This window comes from Pan troglodytes, chromosome 21 (assembly GCF_028858775.2).
Source record: "Pan troglodytes isolate AG18354 chromosome 21, NHGRI_mPanTro3-v2.0_pri, whole genome shotgun sequence".
NCBI classification, from domain to species: domain Eukaryota; kingdom Metazoa; phylum Chordata; class Mammalia; order Primates; family Hominidae; genus Pan; species Pan troglodytes.
In genome coordinates, this window is record NC_072419.2 from 63,540,036 (window position 1) to 63,557,436 (window position 17,401).

Consider the following 17,401-nt stretch of genomic DNA (forward strand, 5'->3'; position numbering starts at 1 on the left):
AGTCTTGGATATGAGGGCTGGATTTAGTCACAAACTTCCAGGCATCTCCAATGAATTACAGCTGCTGAACTAAAACATCATCAGGCCATTGTCATGTTCTCCATTGATATTGGTCTACTGTCGTGTTCACGGATGAGTCTAGAAGAGGCTCTGCAGCGAGACTGGACCCCCAAGGCAGCCAGGAGCAGCCCTGTTTACTGAGAGTTCCCTGCAGGTGAGGACTGAGCCCCTTCCTGCCATGATCTCACTTAATCCTAGTGTCCTGAGCCTTGAGCCACCCACCAGAGAGGGAAACTGAGGCCCAGAGCACTCCAACCCCTTCAGTAACTTGCCTGAGGACACACACCAGTGACCTGGACCCGAAGACAGACAGACTTGCCACCCCCAAAGCTCGGCGAGTAATTTGTCATTCCTGACCCTATTTTCACATACATAAAAATAAATGTTGAAATCATGCTATTTAATGAACATCTGGCATGGGCTTGTCCTCACTTAAAATGAAGAAATGGGCCAGGTGCAGTAACTCACACCTATAATCCCAGCACTTTGGGAGGCTGAGGCAGGAGGACTGCTTGAGCCCAGGAGTTCAAGACCAGTCTAGGCAACATGGTGACACCCAATTTCTACAAAAATATATATATATAAAATATATTTTTATATAAATATATTATTTTAATATAAATATATTTATATAATATATAATATATATATCTATATTAAATATAGATATATATACACACACACAAAATTAGCCAGGCATGGTGATACACGCCTGTAGTTCCAGCTGCTCAGGAGGCTGAGGTGGGAGGGTCACTTGAGCCCAGGTGGTAGAGGCTGCAGTGAGCCAAGATGGTACCACTACACTCCAGCCTGGATGACAGAACCTGTCACCCTGACTCTGACTCGAAAAAAAAAAAAAAAAGGAGAAATTCATTTGCCCATATCAAAAAGTGAGGGAAACACAGAAATGCCACCCCACTAAGTCTGACATGAATGGTGTTCAGAGAAATAAAAGAAAAATATACAACTTTACTGTGAAAGTTTTATTGATGTGCTTTTTTTGGAGTAGGCCAGCCCACAGTCAACTGTCTAAACCCAGCAGGTTGCCTGTGCCCCCGGCCGGCAAGGGTGGGCAGATCTGGGTGTCTCCTTAAAACTCTGCACCAATAAACACAGATCTTAATCAGCAGGAGGCAATTTTCTAGTATAACAGGATTCGTCAAAATACACCCAGTTTCCTGTTTTGCCTGTGTCTAGTCGACACCGACAAGCCTCCCATTTCAGCTGAGGTATCATCGCAAAGAGAAGGCCAGCTGCCCTGATCCAAGTCCTGTGGAGACACGGCTTGGGGGCCACCGTGCCCACTGCCTGCTCTGGACCCCAGCACAAACCAGCAGCACATCCCACCACGGTGGGTAACAGAGCAGCTGAGCTCAGGGCACAGGCAGGTCCCGTGCACGGTGGGTTCCTGATTGGCTATGGTGTAGCAAATGACAGCATCGCTGCCTACCACTGACATCCCCAGGCACCAGCTGCAGGCAGCCCGAGGTCAGCCCTCTTCCTGTCTCCCCACATGGGATCTTCACAGCAGCCCAGGAGACAGGCACCCACATTAACCCCAGAGTAGGAAACAGGAGACCCAGGGTTTAACAACCTGCCTGAGTCGGGGAGGTGGGGGCAGAGCGGTGGGGGCTCTGCAGTCTGACGGTCTGACTCAGACCCAAACTCTTAACTACCATCTGAGACATTTTAGAATTTTTTCAAAAACACAGGAGAACAGGGTGCTGGGACCAAGCAAACGCAGGAAAAGCCTCCCTGTGTTCGACATCACCCTTGTGGGGACTCAGAGCACATGCCTCATGTTAAAGATGCAGAGGAGTCTTCCGAGGGGACATCCTTTAACCTACAGCTTTCGCAGACTCAGAGGAGCTCCAGTGAACATGGAGGGGGGCAGGAAGTGTGGCTGAGTCACTGTCTGCAGAAGGACAAAAGGGACAGATAAAAAACTCAGGCTTTTGGCCGGGCACAGTGGCTCACGCCTGTAATCCCAGTACTTTGGGAGGCCGAGGCAGGCAGATTCCTTGTCAGGACTTTGAGCCCAGCCTGGCCAACATGTTGAAACCCTGTCTCCACTAAAAATACAAAAATTATCTGGGCGTGGTGATGCACGCCTGTAATCCCAGCTACTCGGGAGGCTGAGGCAGGAGAATTGCTTGAACCCGGGAGGCAGAGTTTGCAGTGAGCCGGGATCGCGCCACCGCACTCCAGCCTGGGTGACAGAGCAAGGCTCTGTCTCAAAAAAACAAAGCAAAACAAAACAAAACTCAGGCTTTTTTACTTTTTGCACTTTCCCAGGTAGGGGACATAGCATGTGGAAAGCAGGGATCAATAAACTCCATGAAGAGCCAGACAGAAACTATTGTAGGCCTCGGTCACCATCGTGTCTGTGGAAACTGCTCAACCCTGTCGCAGCGGCAGTAAAGCAGTCAGAGTGAATGCCTAAGTGGATAGATGTGTTCCAATAAAACTTTATTTACAGACCTTGAAATTTGAATTTCATGTCATTTTAGTGTCACGAAATATGATTCTTCTCGAGTATTTATCACACTTTTAAAAAATGTACCAGCCATTCTTAGCCTGCAGGCTGTACTAAAACAGGTTGTGGGCTGGAGTTGGCCTGCGGGCTGGGGTCTGAAGCAAGTAGGTCTCCCTGCTCCAAGCAGCATTTAAGCTACAGGGAGACACGGGAAAATATAGCTTCTGTGCTCACCTTCCCTCTCCCAACCCAGAGTAAGTTACCTGCCAAGAGAGGGGAACAAGGTAAGAGAGAGATCTGCCCTATTCTTCCTGAGGAACGTCCGAAGATAAAAATAAAAGAGGGGCCAGTCCTCGATGTGTGTTTAATAAACTTTTAGCATCATCGAGCAAAAGGTGCAGTCAAGTATTTTGGTTCCCAGGAGACAATGCTTGCTCGTTAGAGACTTGAGCTCCATTTCAGTCTCCAGGGTGTTTCAAAGCCAGGTAGAGCTGTGTTCCCAGGAGAAGGCTCGAGTTTTGATTGCAATCTGTGCTTCTTTCAGCCAGAAAATAACCCGTCCATCTAGAAATGCTGTTTTTCCCACTCGCCACTGTGGGTCAATGGGTTTGAGGCTAAGGCTCCCAGATGAATTCCCAAGGTTGAGGCAAGTTACCCTAAACCAGTGGTTCTCAACTGGGGGCAACTTTGCCTCCCAGGGTACAGTTAGCAATGTCTGGAGATACACTTGGTTGTCAGATCCTGGGGGAAGGGCTAGGAATGCTGCTAAACATCCTATAATACACAGGACAGCTCCCAGCAGAGAACGATCTGGTTAAACATACCAATAGTGCCCAGGCTGAGAAACTGCACACTAAACATACTAAAAAGGGCACTTCCAAGCTCCAGAGGCGCAGAGATTTCTGGGTCCCCCACCCCCTTCCATCCCCACTTCCCGCCAGTATATTAAGATAATTAGGAGCTCAGGGTCTGAGTAGGCATAAGGCAAGTAGCTTCATTTATTGTTTCCTCCTAAAGGAAATGACCAACCAGTGCCTCCATCCCATAAACATTTACTAGCCTGGAAGGTTCTGAGGCCCTGCTGCCATTTTTAAGGGCTTCTCTCTCAAGAAATGTTAGGTCAAGTCAGTCAAAAACTGAAACTTGAGAAGGGGGAAGATTGGGGAATGGAGTAGGGGGCATTTTACAAAATTCAGGACCAAGAAGAAAATCGAAAGATCTTTTAGATCTCCTCCCACCCTACCCCCTCTTTCTTGACCATAAACTAACAGCTGCTTTATATCGGGCACCTTATGAATGAGGAAAAAAGAGTTTTAAAGTTCTCAGGGCACTGTCCTGTGGGTTTTTCTCTTACTTGCTGAGTCCCTGTCGTGTTAATGGGTCCGTAGATTGATTCGTTATTGGCCTTCAGGGCATCATACTGAACAGGCTGTAGGACTGGCTCTCCTGCCCCCAGCCTTGGAAATGGCAGGACCACCACAAAGAGCAGCTGGTGGATGAGCTCATGGACATCCATGCACCCATAACAGAGAAATGATGAGAGGTAGCATCATAGTTGCTTCCTTTAAAAAAAAAAAAATAAATAAACTTTTTATTTTAGAATAACTTTATAAGAACATTGCAAAGCTAGTACAGAGAATACTTGAGTACCCTTCACCCAGTCCTCCCAGGGTGAACATCTTCCACAACCACAGGGCATTTGACAAAACCGAGACGTTCACATTGCTGTGTAACTGTCAACTCGACTCCAGATTTGTTTCAGACTGTACCAGTGTTTCCACAGATGTCCTTGTTCTGGCCTAAGATCCAGTCCAGAATACCACATTGTATTTTCTTTTGGTTTCTTTCCTTTTTTTTTTTTTTTTTTTGTTTTGAGACAGAGTTGCTCTGTCACCCAGGCTGGAGTGCAGTGACGTGATCTCGGCTTACTGCAACCTCTGCCTCCCGGGTTCAAGCAATTCTCCTGCCTCAGCCTCCAGAGTAGCTGGGATTACAGGTGCGTGCCACTACGCCCGGCTAATTTTTGTATTTTTAGTAGAGATGGGGTTTCACCATGTTGGCCAGGCTGGTCTCGAACTCCTGACCTCAGATGATCCACCCACCTCAGCCTCCCAAAGTGCTGGGATTACAGGCGTGAGCCACCGCGCCCAGCCTCTTTTGGTTTCTTCTTATTAAAAGACAGAAAACTTGACAGAAATAGGTGAGATTTATTTGAAACTCTCATCAAAACTATCCTTTCCCTCCTCCCCACGGGCAGCTCTCACCCTGAAGGTAGGGAGTCCTTCCTGCCCATGTGTCCATGGTATTACTGCAATGTGTATGAACCCACAAACAATACATTTATGAGTTGGTGCCCTTGTGTGGGAGGCGGGGGTGCCTATGTGTGTAATTAACAAATGGTTACATCCTAAACATCCTTCTGCTACTTGCTTTCTCCTTCTGACATTGTTTCCAGTCTACATTGATACAGTTAAAAAAAAAAAACAAAAAACAAAAACAAAAAGAAGTCCCTGCGCTGGGGCGACTATTCCATATCCCCTCCCAGAGCTACACCTGCTTCTCTCTCGAATCCCCTGTTCATGCACATTTTGATTTTGGGGACTTTACAATACTACAGACCATACACAAAGGCATGCTGGGACATACGGGAAAAAACTGTTTCTGTGGTCTTTTTTATACAGCATCTTGAGGAATTGCTATTAAAATACCAATCTCTGGCTGGCTATGGAATTTCCCCATGGAGGGGGTATGGGGTACATGTAGGTGCCCCCCACCGGCACTCAGGGCCCTATGCCCTGACAATTATTTTTAAACCATAAAGACCGAGGAGAGGGGAGGTATCACAAGCAGGGTGGATAACAGAAGGGAAAGGTGTGTGCCTGCTTATCTCTATGTCACTTATCAGAACACGGGACCACAGAGTCAAGGCCATGGGCTCGGCTTCTGTTTTAATGGTCTCAACATCATCTCCTCCACGCTCCCCGCTACCTATTCAATACCCCACAGGTTCAGGAGGAAAGAATGGGCAGCTCTGCACCCAGCAAGAGCTGGACAGACACATCGGCCCCACACTTCCTAGCTGTGCATGTTTGGGCCCCTTCAGCATCCTCCTCTCTAAAATGGAAATGACACTGCTTACCCTGCAGAATACTGAGAGAACTGCATGAGGGCCCCATAAAGATGGCTACTCTGAATCCATTGCTGCTACACAGAAAGATCTTAGCCCTCTGAGGTCTACAATCCATTTCAGTGATGCATTTAGATGATGAAGGGGTCTCTGAATTTAATGTCTAGATTCAGCCTATGCAAGATCCTGCCTGGACTAAGAAATATCTCTAACGGGCCAGTTGCAGTGGCTCACGCCTGTAATCTTAACACCTTGGGAGGCTGAGGCAGGTGGATCACTTGAGGTCAGAAGTTTAAGACCAGCCTGGCCAACATGGTGAAACACCGTCTCTACTAAAAATACAAAAATTAGCCAGGAGTGGTTGTGGGAGCCTGTAATCCCTGCTACTCAGGAGGCTGAGGCAGGAGAATCGCTTGAAGCCGGGAGGCGGAGGTTGCAGTGAGCGGAGATCATACCACTACACTCCAGCCTGGGGGATAGCGAGAGACTCCATCTCAAAAAAAAAAAAAAAAAGAAAGAAAGAAAAAGGAATGTCTCTAAGGCCCAGGAGAGAAAGCAAGCAGCTCTTCCATTGTGGACAAGATTTCATGGCGAAGTGATAACCTGTACCTTCCGGGGAAACACCAGCAGTCACCTCATTAGCCAGGAGCAGAGTAATGCTTCTTAATTCTCTAGATAGTGAACCGGACAAAAGCTGAAGCTTGCCTTTGCTGAAAGACAAGTCATAAACAGGGAAGTCACTTTACAAGTGGGAATGGAAAGAGATGTTATTCTTGTTGAACCAATTGAGTACTTCAGTGAGATGGAAGCCTCCAGAATATCAGTCTCCAAAATGGAGCGCAAGAGGGGAGGAGGCAAGAGGAACCCATTGGGAGTCAGGAAAAGATATATTACAATTATAATTGTTATGCAAATTCCAACTGACAATCATGGGAGTTCACTAGCTTCAACAAAAATATCTGCATAATTGACAGGTGGGGTTGAAAAATGAAGCTCTGGTTTCAGTAACGCACCCCACAACTTACTTCTCACATTTCTGTCTTTGAATCTTGTGAGAGATGCTTCAATCATGACAGTGTGGTGTCATCTGTGCCATTTCCTGGACGCTCTCTGGTGCTCTGCCTTTCTGAGCAAGCGGTGGTATCGTCATCTCCTTGCCAACCTTGGGTCAGGTTTGGCCACATGGCTCACTTTGGCCCACGAAATGTGAGCAGAAGCTCTTTCAGGTGGAAGAGTAAATTTTGGGGTACATACCCTAAATAGAAATAAGTTGTGGCCGGGCAAGGTGGCTTACGCCTGTTATCCCAGCACTTTGGGAGGCCAAGGCGGGTGGATAAAACCTGAGGTCAGGAGTTTGAGGCCAGCCTGGCCAACATGGCGAAACCCCATTTCTACTAAAAATAAAAAATAAAAAAAAATAAAAAAAATTAGCTGGGCGTGGTGGTGGGCACCTATAATCCTAGCAACTTCGGAGGCTGAGGCAGGAGAATCACTTGAACCCAGAAGGCGGAGGTTGCAGTGAGCCAAGATCGCGCCACTGCACTCCAGCCTGGGCAACAAAAGCGAAACTCCATCTCAAAAAAAAAAAAAAAAAAGAAAAAAGAAAAAAGAAAAAAAGAAATAAGTTGTATAACTACTAGTTAGGATCATTTGTACTTCATAAAACAGACAAAAATAGAAATTTTTGAAGTTAGAAAGTCACTCCCAGGTAGAAATATTAAAAGCCAACGCACAGTTCACATTACCTTTCCTTCTGGCACCTTATTCGTAACATTCTGAGGACTTCAGCCTCTCCCAGGGACTCTGCTGCCACCAATGTGCAGAACTCCACGCCTCCACCCTGAACCCACGATAGAGCTATAATGTGATACAAATGAAAAACAAACTTCTGGGATTTTTAACGCACCAAGATTGTGAGTTTCTTCACACACAGTAACTTCATTTATACTGACCAGATGAAGGGTCATGGAAATTTGGGACCAGGCCTTTAGATCAGTGATTCTAAACTGTTAAATCATGATTTTGAAAACACCAAAGAACAGTCCATTGCACCGCAAATTTTCGTGACTGCAAACTTAATTAAATTATATTAAAATTTAATTTTAATTAAATGTATATTGTTAATTAAAATTTAATTTTAATTAAATGTATATTGTTAATTAAAATTGTGTTAACAATTAAAATTAAAATGATTCATTAGTTAAAATTTGTATTAATTAACAAACACCAAAATTTTGTATTGCTTTTAGCTTTAGTGTCTCCTACTTAAATTTCTATTTTTGTCTATGTTTTATGAAGCACAAGCTATCCTAGCTATCCTGCAGTAGTTATACAACTTATTACTATTTAAGGTATGTACCCGAAAAGGTAGTAGTGGGAATTGGAGATCAAAAGCATTTAGAAGAGACTGCTTAGAATGTCTTCATGCCATATGTGCACAGAAACAACCAATATCTGAGCACCTTCTATGCCATGAGAATTCTGCAAGGCTGTGCATGGGCAGGAGAATAAGGCTGTCTGAAAAAAAACAGGAAAAGTGTCCTTTATTGAAGGCCAAAACACAAGCCACAAAAAAAAAAAAAAAAAAAAAAAAACAACTTGCCTGCCTTTGTGTGTGTAAGTTACCAGGGGGATGAGCACTTGGACCATTATATGCCAACTGTCATGCTAAGAGCTTAGCTTTTTCTTTTTTTTCATGTAGTCCAAACTACATGAAAGCAGAAGACAGGCTGGAAGCACAAGACAGGGCAGGCCTAAACCCAATGCTTAGAAACACACAAGTCCTCGATTTTGGAAACGGTGCAAGTTTTTATTCGTGGCCAAATTTAATTAAGCCAGGCAACAAAAGATTGAAACTTGAAAGCTACTCCAGGGAGATAAAGATGTGATAGAACACGTGACCTCAGAGATGCAGGGAAACCTAATACTTGGTGAGTCGGATTTTTCAAACAGTATAAAGAGCTGAAGGGAATTTACGGAAAGTCTTGAATGAGAAATGCCACCCCTCGGTATCTGGCCCTGAAGCCATTCTCTTTCGTCCTCTGGTCTCTAGAGGCTTCTAAACATGCTGAATCCACACAGGGCTTTGTTGTTGCAGCCTAACCCCAGCTGTGGGAGCCTTGGGCAGCCTTGCACCTGCTCCAATAAAAAGTGGGGAAGTTGTGCAGTTCTGTTAATGAATGCTTTGGGCTTGTCACTCCCTTGAAGGAAAAGACAATTTGTACTTTGACCATCTTCCAGAAAGGATTGGGAAGAAATACTTCAATAATGCAATTTTTTAAATGAAACATTTTATTTTGAAATTAATTTTTAATTCAAAGTTGCAAAGGCACTACAGAGAGTTCCGGTATACCCTCTCACTGAGTTCCAGTTTCCCAAGTAGTAAAATCATTAAATAACCATAGATGCTAAAATTGGGGGAAAGATTCAGCCTTAGACTCTATTCATCCTCAAATAAGTTTGGTGCATTCATTCAAATTCCATTGATCTCTGAAAGAGGGAGGCGCACACATATTCACACTCTGGGGACCATTTCCTTGACATTTAAAATAACATGGGCAGTTTAATCTCAGTATTTTAAGATTACGTACTTAAAAACTGAAATTTGGACTAATATACCAACGTAAATCTTCATCTGGCCAACTCAATAAAAACAAGAGCTACCATTTGTTTTACACCTACTAGGTGACAGCCTCTGCGCATGGGTGATATGATTTCTATTTCTTTAGAATCTGTTGAGGAAGAGATTCTCTTGTAGCCTTTATAAAATGAGGACACAAATGCAGAGATGTTAAGTAACTTGCCCAAGGTCACACAGCTAATATGCTGTCATAGTGGAAACAGACACATAGGTTTAGGCTGTGTCTAAAGAGAATCACTGTGGATGCCGTTCCAATCTCCCTTGCCAAGTCACACCCACTGCTGTCACCGAGAACTTCCGTTACACGGCAGTGAAGCCCCCAACCCCCCACCCCATATATCACCCAGAATTAGCTGCAAAGTGTCAGAGACTTGGCCAGGCAGCCCCAAGCATCAGCGAGGGCTGGAAGCCTTCACTGTGAAGCCCTTTATAGAAAGCCGCGGTTGGCAGCCCCCGCTCCTGCATGGGAACAAATTAACATTGGCATTCCAAACACAGGAAAGGAAGGAAATTGGAAACACAGTTTATACTTGGCCAGCCCTTTGAAATACTGTACCATGCTACCGACATCAATTAATGAAAAGCAGGGTTGTGTGAGAGGCTCTGGTTTGGAAATGCATTAACACACGTTCAACATGTTTGCACAGGAACCGGATTATAAGCACCCTGGCTCCAAAACAATAAAGCAATTACCCTAAAGCTGGTGCTCTCGGAGTTGTCATTAATTCAATCCACTCCACGCGGATCAGCACAGGCTTTGCGCGGCTCCCCACAATGCCTTCCGACACAAATGTTGAAAAGGCGGTATTGCACATGCTTGCCTGAGTTTCACATAAGTAAGTGTCAAACTTCATGCACTCTAATATCCCCCCAAATCATAAACACTCTACTTTGGAGAGGAAAAAAATACACAGCAGCAGTCCTGGTATTCCCTGGCATTGCTATTTCAGTTTGGGTTTGAGCAATTTTTTTTTGCCGGGGAAGCTTAAATGAACTATCTGTTCCATATTAAGAAATACCAAGTCACATTTTTTGTCAATTATTATTTGTCAGATGCCATTTGCTGCAAAACCCGGAATTCAATCCCAGCTTGAACACACAGCTAATACCAAACGGCTCACATAATAGCCGCGGTCGTACATGGGATCATTTGCAGTGAACAAACCCCTTTCCTCTATAAACTGTTTCAGGGATTGGAAAGAAAAGCATGTGAAGCTCTGGAATAAATAAAGCACCATGCCTTGAGCTGCCCAGTACATGACCCTTGCATGCTGTGAGAACAGGCTCAAAATGACCCAAGAGCAAGTGCCCACTTCACAGTTTTGTAAGAATGCTTCCGAGAAAGGATTTTAGATGATGTAGGTAAATCTCATTGTTTTTGACCTGCAATAGAAAGAACCAGCTCGCTTCTTGAAGGACCAGCATCCCTAGTCACTGCCTCTACACACATGTCCACCTGCATCTGGAATCCAGGGTCCAAGCAACAGACATCACGGGTGTCTCCTCCCCGCTCCTGGTGACGTCATCTCCTCAGCTCAACTCCACGTTGATCTGGGATCCATCAAGTTGGAGCAATTTGAGTGTGTAAAGCTAAATGTGTTATCATTTTCACCACAAATTAACAGTTTCTATGTAAATATTGGTATTTCCTCACCCCATGAAGGCGAGAGAAGGCAAAATGGCACCGGCGCATTTGATATAAACTAATTAAAAGCAGAGGGTTGTGCAATTCAATATATTGATTTTACCAGTGGGACTTAAATCTTTTATAATAAGTGTACACAGCTGCAGTGCTCTCCCACCACTATGCTGTAAAGGCTAATCCGCACATTCCTTCTGACAATAACATGACAGGTCCCACACATCCCTGCCTGTGCCCTAACCCCGGTGACAGTGCCAGAGTGCATTAAGGCGAAGCCTTGCAGTGGCTTGCCAAGAAACCAGTGTGCCAACAGCCCCCCTGCTAAGACTGAAGAGTGAGCGTGAAAGAATTAATGTGGCCAGAAGCATGGTGCAAAGGGCTCCCCATTCAAAATATTCAGGCTGTTACACGGATGGGCAGACGGGGAAGGGTGGAGACGGGGGAGACTTAGGACACGCTGATTCTTGCAATGGGCCAAATATGACCTTACCAAATGAAGGAGAGATATTAAAGTGATAGGAGTGATCAATCAACTTAGATGGGACTCTCCCTGGAATGAAGTCACCAGTTGTCTCTGAGTTCAGCGGACACGTGATATTCACTCACATCGCAGGCATTCCGGTGGTGAGGGGATCGCGCACCAGCTGTGTTTATCTCAGCAAAGGCTTGATAGCCTACTACGCCATGGTAAAGCCCCAAACCGTAGCTTGAGAGGGCTGCATCTCAAAAGCGGTTTCATCTGTCTGTGCATTCAGAGAATCATCCCCCTTGCTGCCCTGAAACTGATTTGCAAGTGGGCCATCTCTGTTACCCCTTCCATGGGGACCGCTCCACAACCGAATGACAGCCCTGGAACCAAAACCAAAAACGGCCACCCAAGTTGGCATCCAGAGCTCAGCCTTACCCTGCCTTGATTCCAGAAGGAAAATACATAGAAAATGAAAAAAGTTCAAAGCTGGGTCACATACATGCTTGGGAAAAGTGGAGGAAAATCTTTGATTTATATAAGCAGGAAAACGAGGTTTAAAAGAAGTGATTTTGAAAGGGTTACGAAAAACACAGCTGTTGGTGCACTCCTATAGCAAAGGCGCTCTGCAGAAAGAAAGAAGGGGGGAGCTGTGTGACATCTATATTAACCTTTGGCTGCTCACCAGTGAGGGCCGGCGCTCCAAGTGCTGGAATGTGGAGCAGCCCCTTCCAAATTTTAACACAAGCCAGGTTACAGCTGCAAATGCCTGCAGTCCACGCTCCCCTTTGCGAAGCACTCCCTGAAGGAAATTTTTAAACTGTAACAGAATCTTTTTCTAATACTCTACAGTGGTAGGGCCTGCTCTTGACGGGCAGTGGGAGAGGTCTTAATGCCAAACACTTGTCAACAAAAAGGACAGCCAGATGGCATAAAGCAAAAATCAAACTGCACGGCCTTCTCCCTACTCTTCAGCTACATTAACAAAAGCCACTTTTATAGGCTGACTCCAATAATGATAGGTTTCCAACTTTCTCTTCTTTTCAATTTAGCTTCAAAGATTACACAAATTTCATGCCTTCATTACCTGGACCAGAGATAAACATGATGACTTCCACTCCCCTAGTGCCAGCCGGCTACTTTACAAGATTCCTAACACAGCTGCTGGATCTTCCCAGAGAAAGAATGGTAACGGGCTATGGCTAGATGCAGTGTGCAGAATCGCCATTGCCTGGGGATTATTTAAGAGAGGGTAGCTGTTTTGAATTCCAAAATTAAGTCTACACAGAGGAGTCGGGGTTGTTAATCCAAACCAGTTTACAAATCTTGCCATTGAACTTAAGGGGCCCAGGCTGGGAAGATGGGAGTCTCACTCAGGCAGCTCAGTTCACATTGCCTGGGGCTTTATGGTACAGGCTGGGCTTTGTCATAAGGTGCAGCCTTTAGTCCTCATTCCCACCACCTGGTTTTGTCGTAAATTCCCCTCTAGTTTCCCCTCTAGTTTAGATCCCGCTCAGCCTGGCAAAAAACTTGAATTCCAAGAACGACTTATAGGAACAAAAACCAGTTTGGCGGCAGACAGAAGGATGAATAAATGCACCAGGTCTGCAAAAGCCTTCAGAATTCAGGCAGGGGTCCCCCCTCCCGCGCACGCAGGCCGCCTGCCTGCAAGACAGCAGAGCTCTGCAGTGCAGGGGGAAGGGGCAGCAGAGGCTGCCAAGATCCTCACCCATGCCCCCCCGCCAAACTCCCACCATCATAAGAAGTAATAGTTTGATATGTGCAAGTGATATTTTCTCACTCTTATGTACATTGTGAGAATAAACTTGCCTTTAGAAAACTTCGAATACTACAGATCAACATGATTTGCAATCCAAGGAAAAACAGTATAGCAGTGTTCTTTCTCAGCAAACTCAGTGGCCAGACAAGTCTCCTACACCTCCCCCCCAACCCTCTCCAACCCCACTGCCACCCCCAAGTCCCTCCTATGGAGAAATTCCAAGCTACAACAGGATAGAAGGGACAGGCCATTTATTCGTGTGCTGCTGCTTAGCAGAAATTAAAGGCCAACATTAGAAGCATCTACAGGAAGCGTCTCGCCAAACTGCAGCCCAGGTCTTCACCTAACTAATGACCTCGAGTTTAGGGACAGAGAGAGAAAGAAAACAAGGTCAGTGAGCTCTGTTAAAAGCCACTCTGCCATCTAATTTGGAGTGATGTCCCAGAAAGCTAGACCTGAGAAAGTCAGGGTCCCACAAAGCCCAAAGCCAGCCCGACTGATTAAGAGGCTCAGACAAGCCGGTCTTTGTCCTTTCAAGATGAAAGAAATGGATTGAAAGGTGTATGTACAGCCAGAGGAGGAAAACCACCCAGCTGTGGCCTTCCCAAACAAGTCCCAGCTTGCTCCTGCCGCCATGGGGGGAGCAAATAGCCCGCACCAAAGTTCCCAGAGTCACCCTCCGAGCAACCTGTCTTTCTCTTGGGGACAGGGAGCCCCGGGGCCTAGCCCACACTGCCGGCCCATAAGCACTGGGGGCTTTTTTGCTCTTGGTTTGCAGGGCCTTCTGCAGAAGCCAGAGATTACAAATACCTTTTTAATGATCCCAGCCAGGCTCTGAAGGCAGCCACTGGGACCTGCACATTCAAGGGGAGTCCGGGGTACCCAACAGAAGGGAAGATGCTATAAATCCCCCACCAGAGAAAGGGCCCTGGCTAACCCCAGGCTTCAGGAGGGCGACAGAGCTCTGCGTTCATTATTTATATGTATGTATTTGGAATTTTCCTTTAGTTTTTGGTATAGTTAATAAATACACATTGTTTTAAAAAAAAAATCACAAATACAGAAGTGCAGACGACGAAAAATCAGACCCCACCTCCCACTCCCTAAGCCCCAGCTATGCCCCCGCCTCTCTACCCCTCCAGTAAAATCTCTCTCCAGTTCCTGGTGTCTTCCTCCAGGAGGACACGATGATATACAAGCACACATGCAGCCCACTCATCTGCACCTTGCTTCTTTCCACCTCATACATCTTGGAGATGGTTCTAAATCAGGTCATATGTTGCTGCTTCCTTCTTAACTGGCTGCTTAGTATAATTTAAACTTTTTTGAAGGTATTTTGGCATCTAAACCTCCCACCCCTTGCTCGCTGAAGCTTGGTTCACTAGTTGGATTTAGTTATTATTAAGTACAGACAATGGCCTCCCGGGAACTCCAGGGACCTTATCAGGAGGGGGAAGCATGAAGGCGGATCTGCGCTTCCCCCGCGCCCCCAGTCCACGCCCCAGGTGCCCAGCGTGGGGCTTCAGTATCATTATTTCCATGTTGACACAGCGCCCGTGGGCGTGAGTTTGCTGTCTTGACTTGGTTCGGGTTTTCGCAGCAAGTTACACAAGTAGAATGAAAGCGGCTCAGGAAACAGCGCTATCGGGGTGTGTTATCTCGGAAACCAAATATTTGATCATCAGTCCCGCAGCGCGCTGGCGCTGCCGGGGGGTTAGTTTGAGCAAGTCTGGAGAATGTGCGCGCACATATGGAGGGGGAGCTCCCCGGCCCTCGCCGCAGCCCCAGGCTCGCGTCGCCGGGGTCGTCGCGGCTCCAGTCGGAAACCGGGACCCCCAGCCGCCCCCGCGGCGTCAGCTCTGAGATCCCGCGCAACCCAATCGCCAAAACCTGTGGTTTGCGCGCCACACGTGGTAAATGCTGAAAATAGATTCTGCCGGCCCGGGACCTACCACTAAATATTTAAAATAGAAGACTAGCGGCAGGGCACAGTGGCTCACGCCTGTAATCCCAGCACTTTGGGAGGCTGAGGCGGGAGGATCACCTGAGATCGGGAGTTCGAGACCAGCCTGCCTAACATGGAGAAACCCTGTCTCTACTAAAAATACAAAATTAGCCAGGCGTGGTGGCGCATGCCTGTAATCCCAGCTACTCGGGAGGCTGAGGCACGAGAATCGCTTGAACCCGGGAGGCAGAGGTTGCGGTGAGCAGAGATCGCGCCACTGCACTCCAGACTGGGCGACAAGAGTGAAACTCCGTCTCAAAAAAAAAAAAAAAAGAAAGAAAGAAAGAAAAAGAAAAGAAAAGAAAAAGAAAAAAGAAAAAAAATAAACAAAGAAAGAAAACAAAGAAAACTAGCAATGGCACCGTTTCTTCCCCAGCTCCAGCCAAGAGAGAATGGGGCATCCGGCGGCCCGGAGAGGGGCCCCAAGGCGCTCGGAGCGCGCGGTACGCTAAGGCGGGCGCACCACGAGGGGACAGGTAGGGCTTGACAGGGAGGGTAAGGGAGTGCGACGGCCGCGATGCCAGGGCCAGGCAGGGCTGAGAGGGGCCCAGGAAGGGCGGCAAGGCAGCCTCGCCGGGAAGGGCCCTTTACATCCAGGTAGCGCGAGCCGCGCCGGCCCGGGACAGCTCACATGACCGAGCCCCGCGCTTTGAACGGCCCTTGCCTCCAGCCCCAGAGATGCGGCCGGCGGCGTAACATGGAGGGGACTTCGGAGGATCCCTCCTTCCCAGTAACCCCTACAGGCTCACCGAACCCAGCGCGCCCGACCTGGGGGCGCACACAGCTTGGGAGTCATAGGGCTGTGGGTGGGAGACCCTCGGGCAGGCACTGCGATTTCAGCCAGGAGCGGAAAGCTGGGCGGGCTGCACAGAAGAAGCGGCTCCCTCCCTCCCAGTCTCAAAGTGCCCCCGAAAGGAGACGCGTACTCTCGCCTGCCCTTACTCACCGAGGTTGACGAAGCTCATGACCATGTCGGCGTCGGTGAGGAAATGGCTATCTTGCAGGCTGGCCAGAGGGGGGCCCTGGGTACTGAAGACGGCCTTGTAGGGGTAGGAGAAGCCCTGGCCGCCGGGCCCGCCGCCCTCCTCCACCGCCATGGCGTTGTACAGGTCCAGCATGAACATGGGTGCCGAGTTGTGCTTGCCCTGGAGGTGCGGGCGCGGGCGGTGGGGCAAGCCCAAAATGGAGAGGATCTCGCGCTGCATCTCCCGCCGCTCCTGGCTGCGGAGGCGCCGGTGGATGAAGCTCGAGTGCACCTCGTTGTCCAGGCTGAAGTCGGCCAGGGCGGAGCGCAGCAGGAACAGGGGTGCCCAGAGCGCCACGAAGCTGTGCGGCGCCGCAGCTCGCAGTGAGCGCACGTGCATCGCGCCGGCTCTACGCGCTACCCGGGCTCCGGGCTCCGGGCCCGCACCGCCCCAGGTGGCAGAGGGGGCAGGCGGCCGTCCGCGCCGCTCGGTCACTTGCTGCAGACGGGCCCCGCTGCGCCCGCGCCAGACATGGCCCCTCCCCGGCCGGCCGCGCTCTGCCCGGACCCCCGCCCCCTGCTCGGTGCTGGCCCCGGGCCCCTCGCCCCGCACTCGCCCGGGCGCACCGCAGGGCTTGGAAAGCAGCCCCGGCGAACGAAAAGGCGAGTGAGGAGGCGGGCGCGGGTGGGAGGAGCAGCCAGCAAGCCTAGGAGTCCAGAGAGCCAGCGCCGGGGAGGCAGCGAGGAGGCAGGCGGGCGGGCGAGCGCTCCTTCTTCCCGCTCCTCTGGCGCTCTCGCCCTCGGGCGGCGGCGACCCACCCTCTTCCAACCTCCGGCGCGGATAGCAGGGGCCCCGGGGCGCACTCCCAGCCTTGTGCGCCCTGGATCGCACAAGAGGCCGCCTCGGGAGCGCCAGAGTGGTACGCGCTGGGGCCTGGGCGGAGGAGGAGGAGGAGGAGGACGGGCTTCGAGGGGCCCCTCCCGCGCCGGCGGCCTCCCACCTGCCCTCGGCCCCGCCCTCCCCCCAGCTGTGCCCAATGGGTTCATTCATTCCCTCCAAAGCGCTCGACAAATGTTTACTGAGTGCCCACGGGGTGCCTAGAGCCTGGCGGGACGTCGCGGGGATGCGGCTGGAGGAATCCGAGCCGGCCCTGCCCTCTCGGCACTCGCGGTCCGGACCAGGAAGGCGGCCCGAGCAGAACGGGTGGGCTGCGGACCGCGGTGGGAAAAGTTGGGGGAGC

The 17,401-nt window shown here is 48.8% G+C and overlaps 1 protein-coding gene across 2 annotated transcripts in view; it reads right to left on the reverse strand.

The window, feature by feature from the left end:
- Positions 1–17,106, reverse strand: part of BMP7 (bone morphogenetic protein 7) — a 97,773-nt gene extending 80,667 nt beyond the window's left edge. The window contains exon 1 of one of the 2 annotated variants that reach the window (XM_001170064.7): positions 16,143–17,106. In XM_001170064.7, the coding sequence (XP_001170064.1) occupies positions 16,143–16,560 (418 nt within the window). In that variant the 5' untranslated portion in view covers positions 16,561–17,106. The remainder of the gene's footprint in view (positions 1–16,142) is intronic. The other variant, XM_054674519.2, reaches the window with a different exon arrangement.
- Positions 17,107–17,401: the final 295 nt, after the last annotated feature.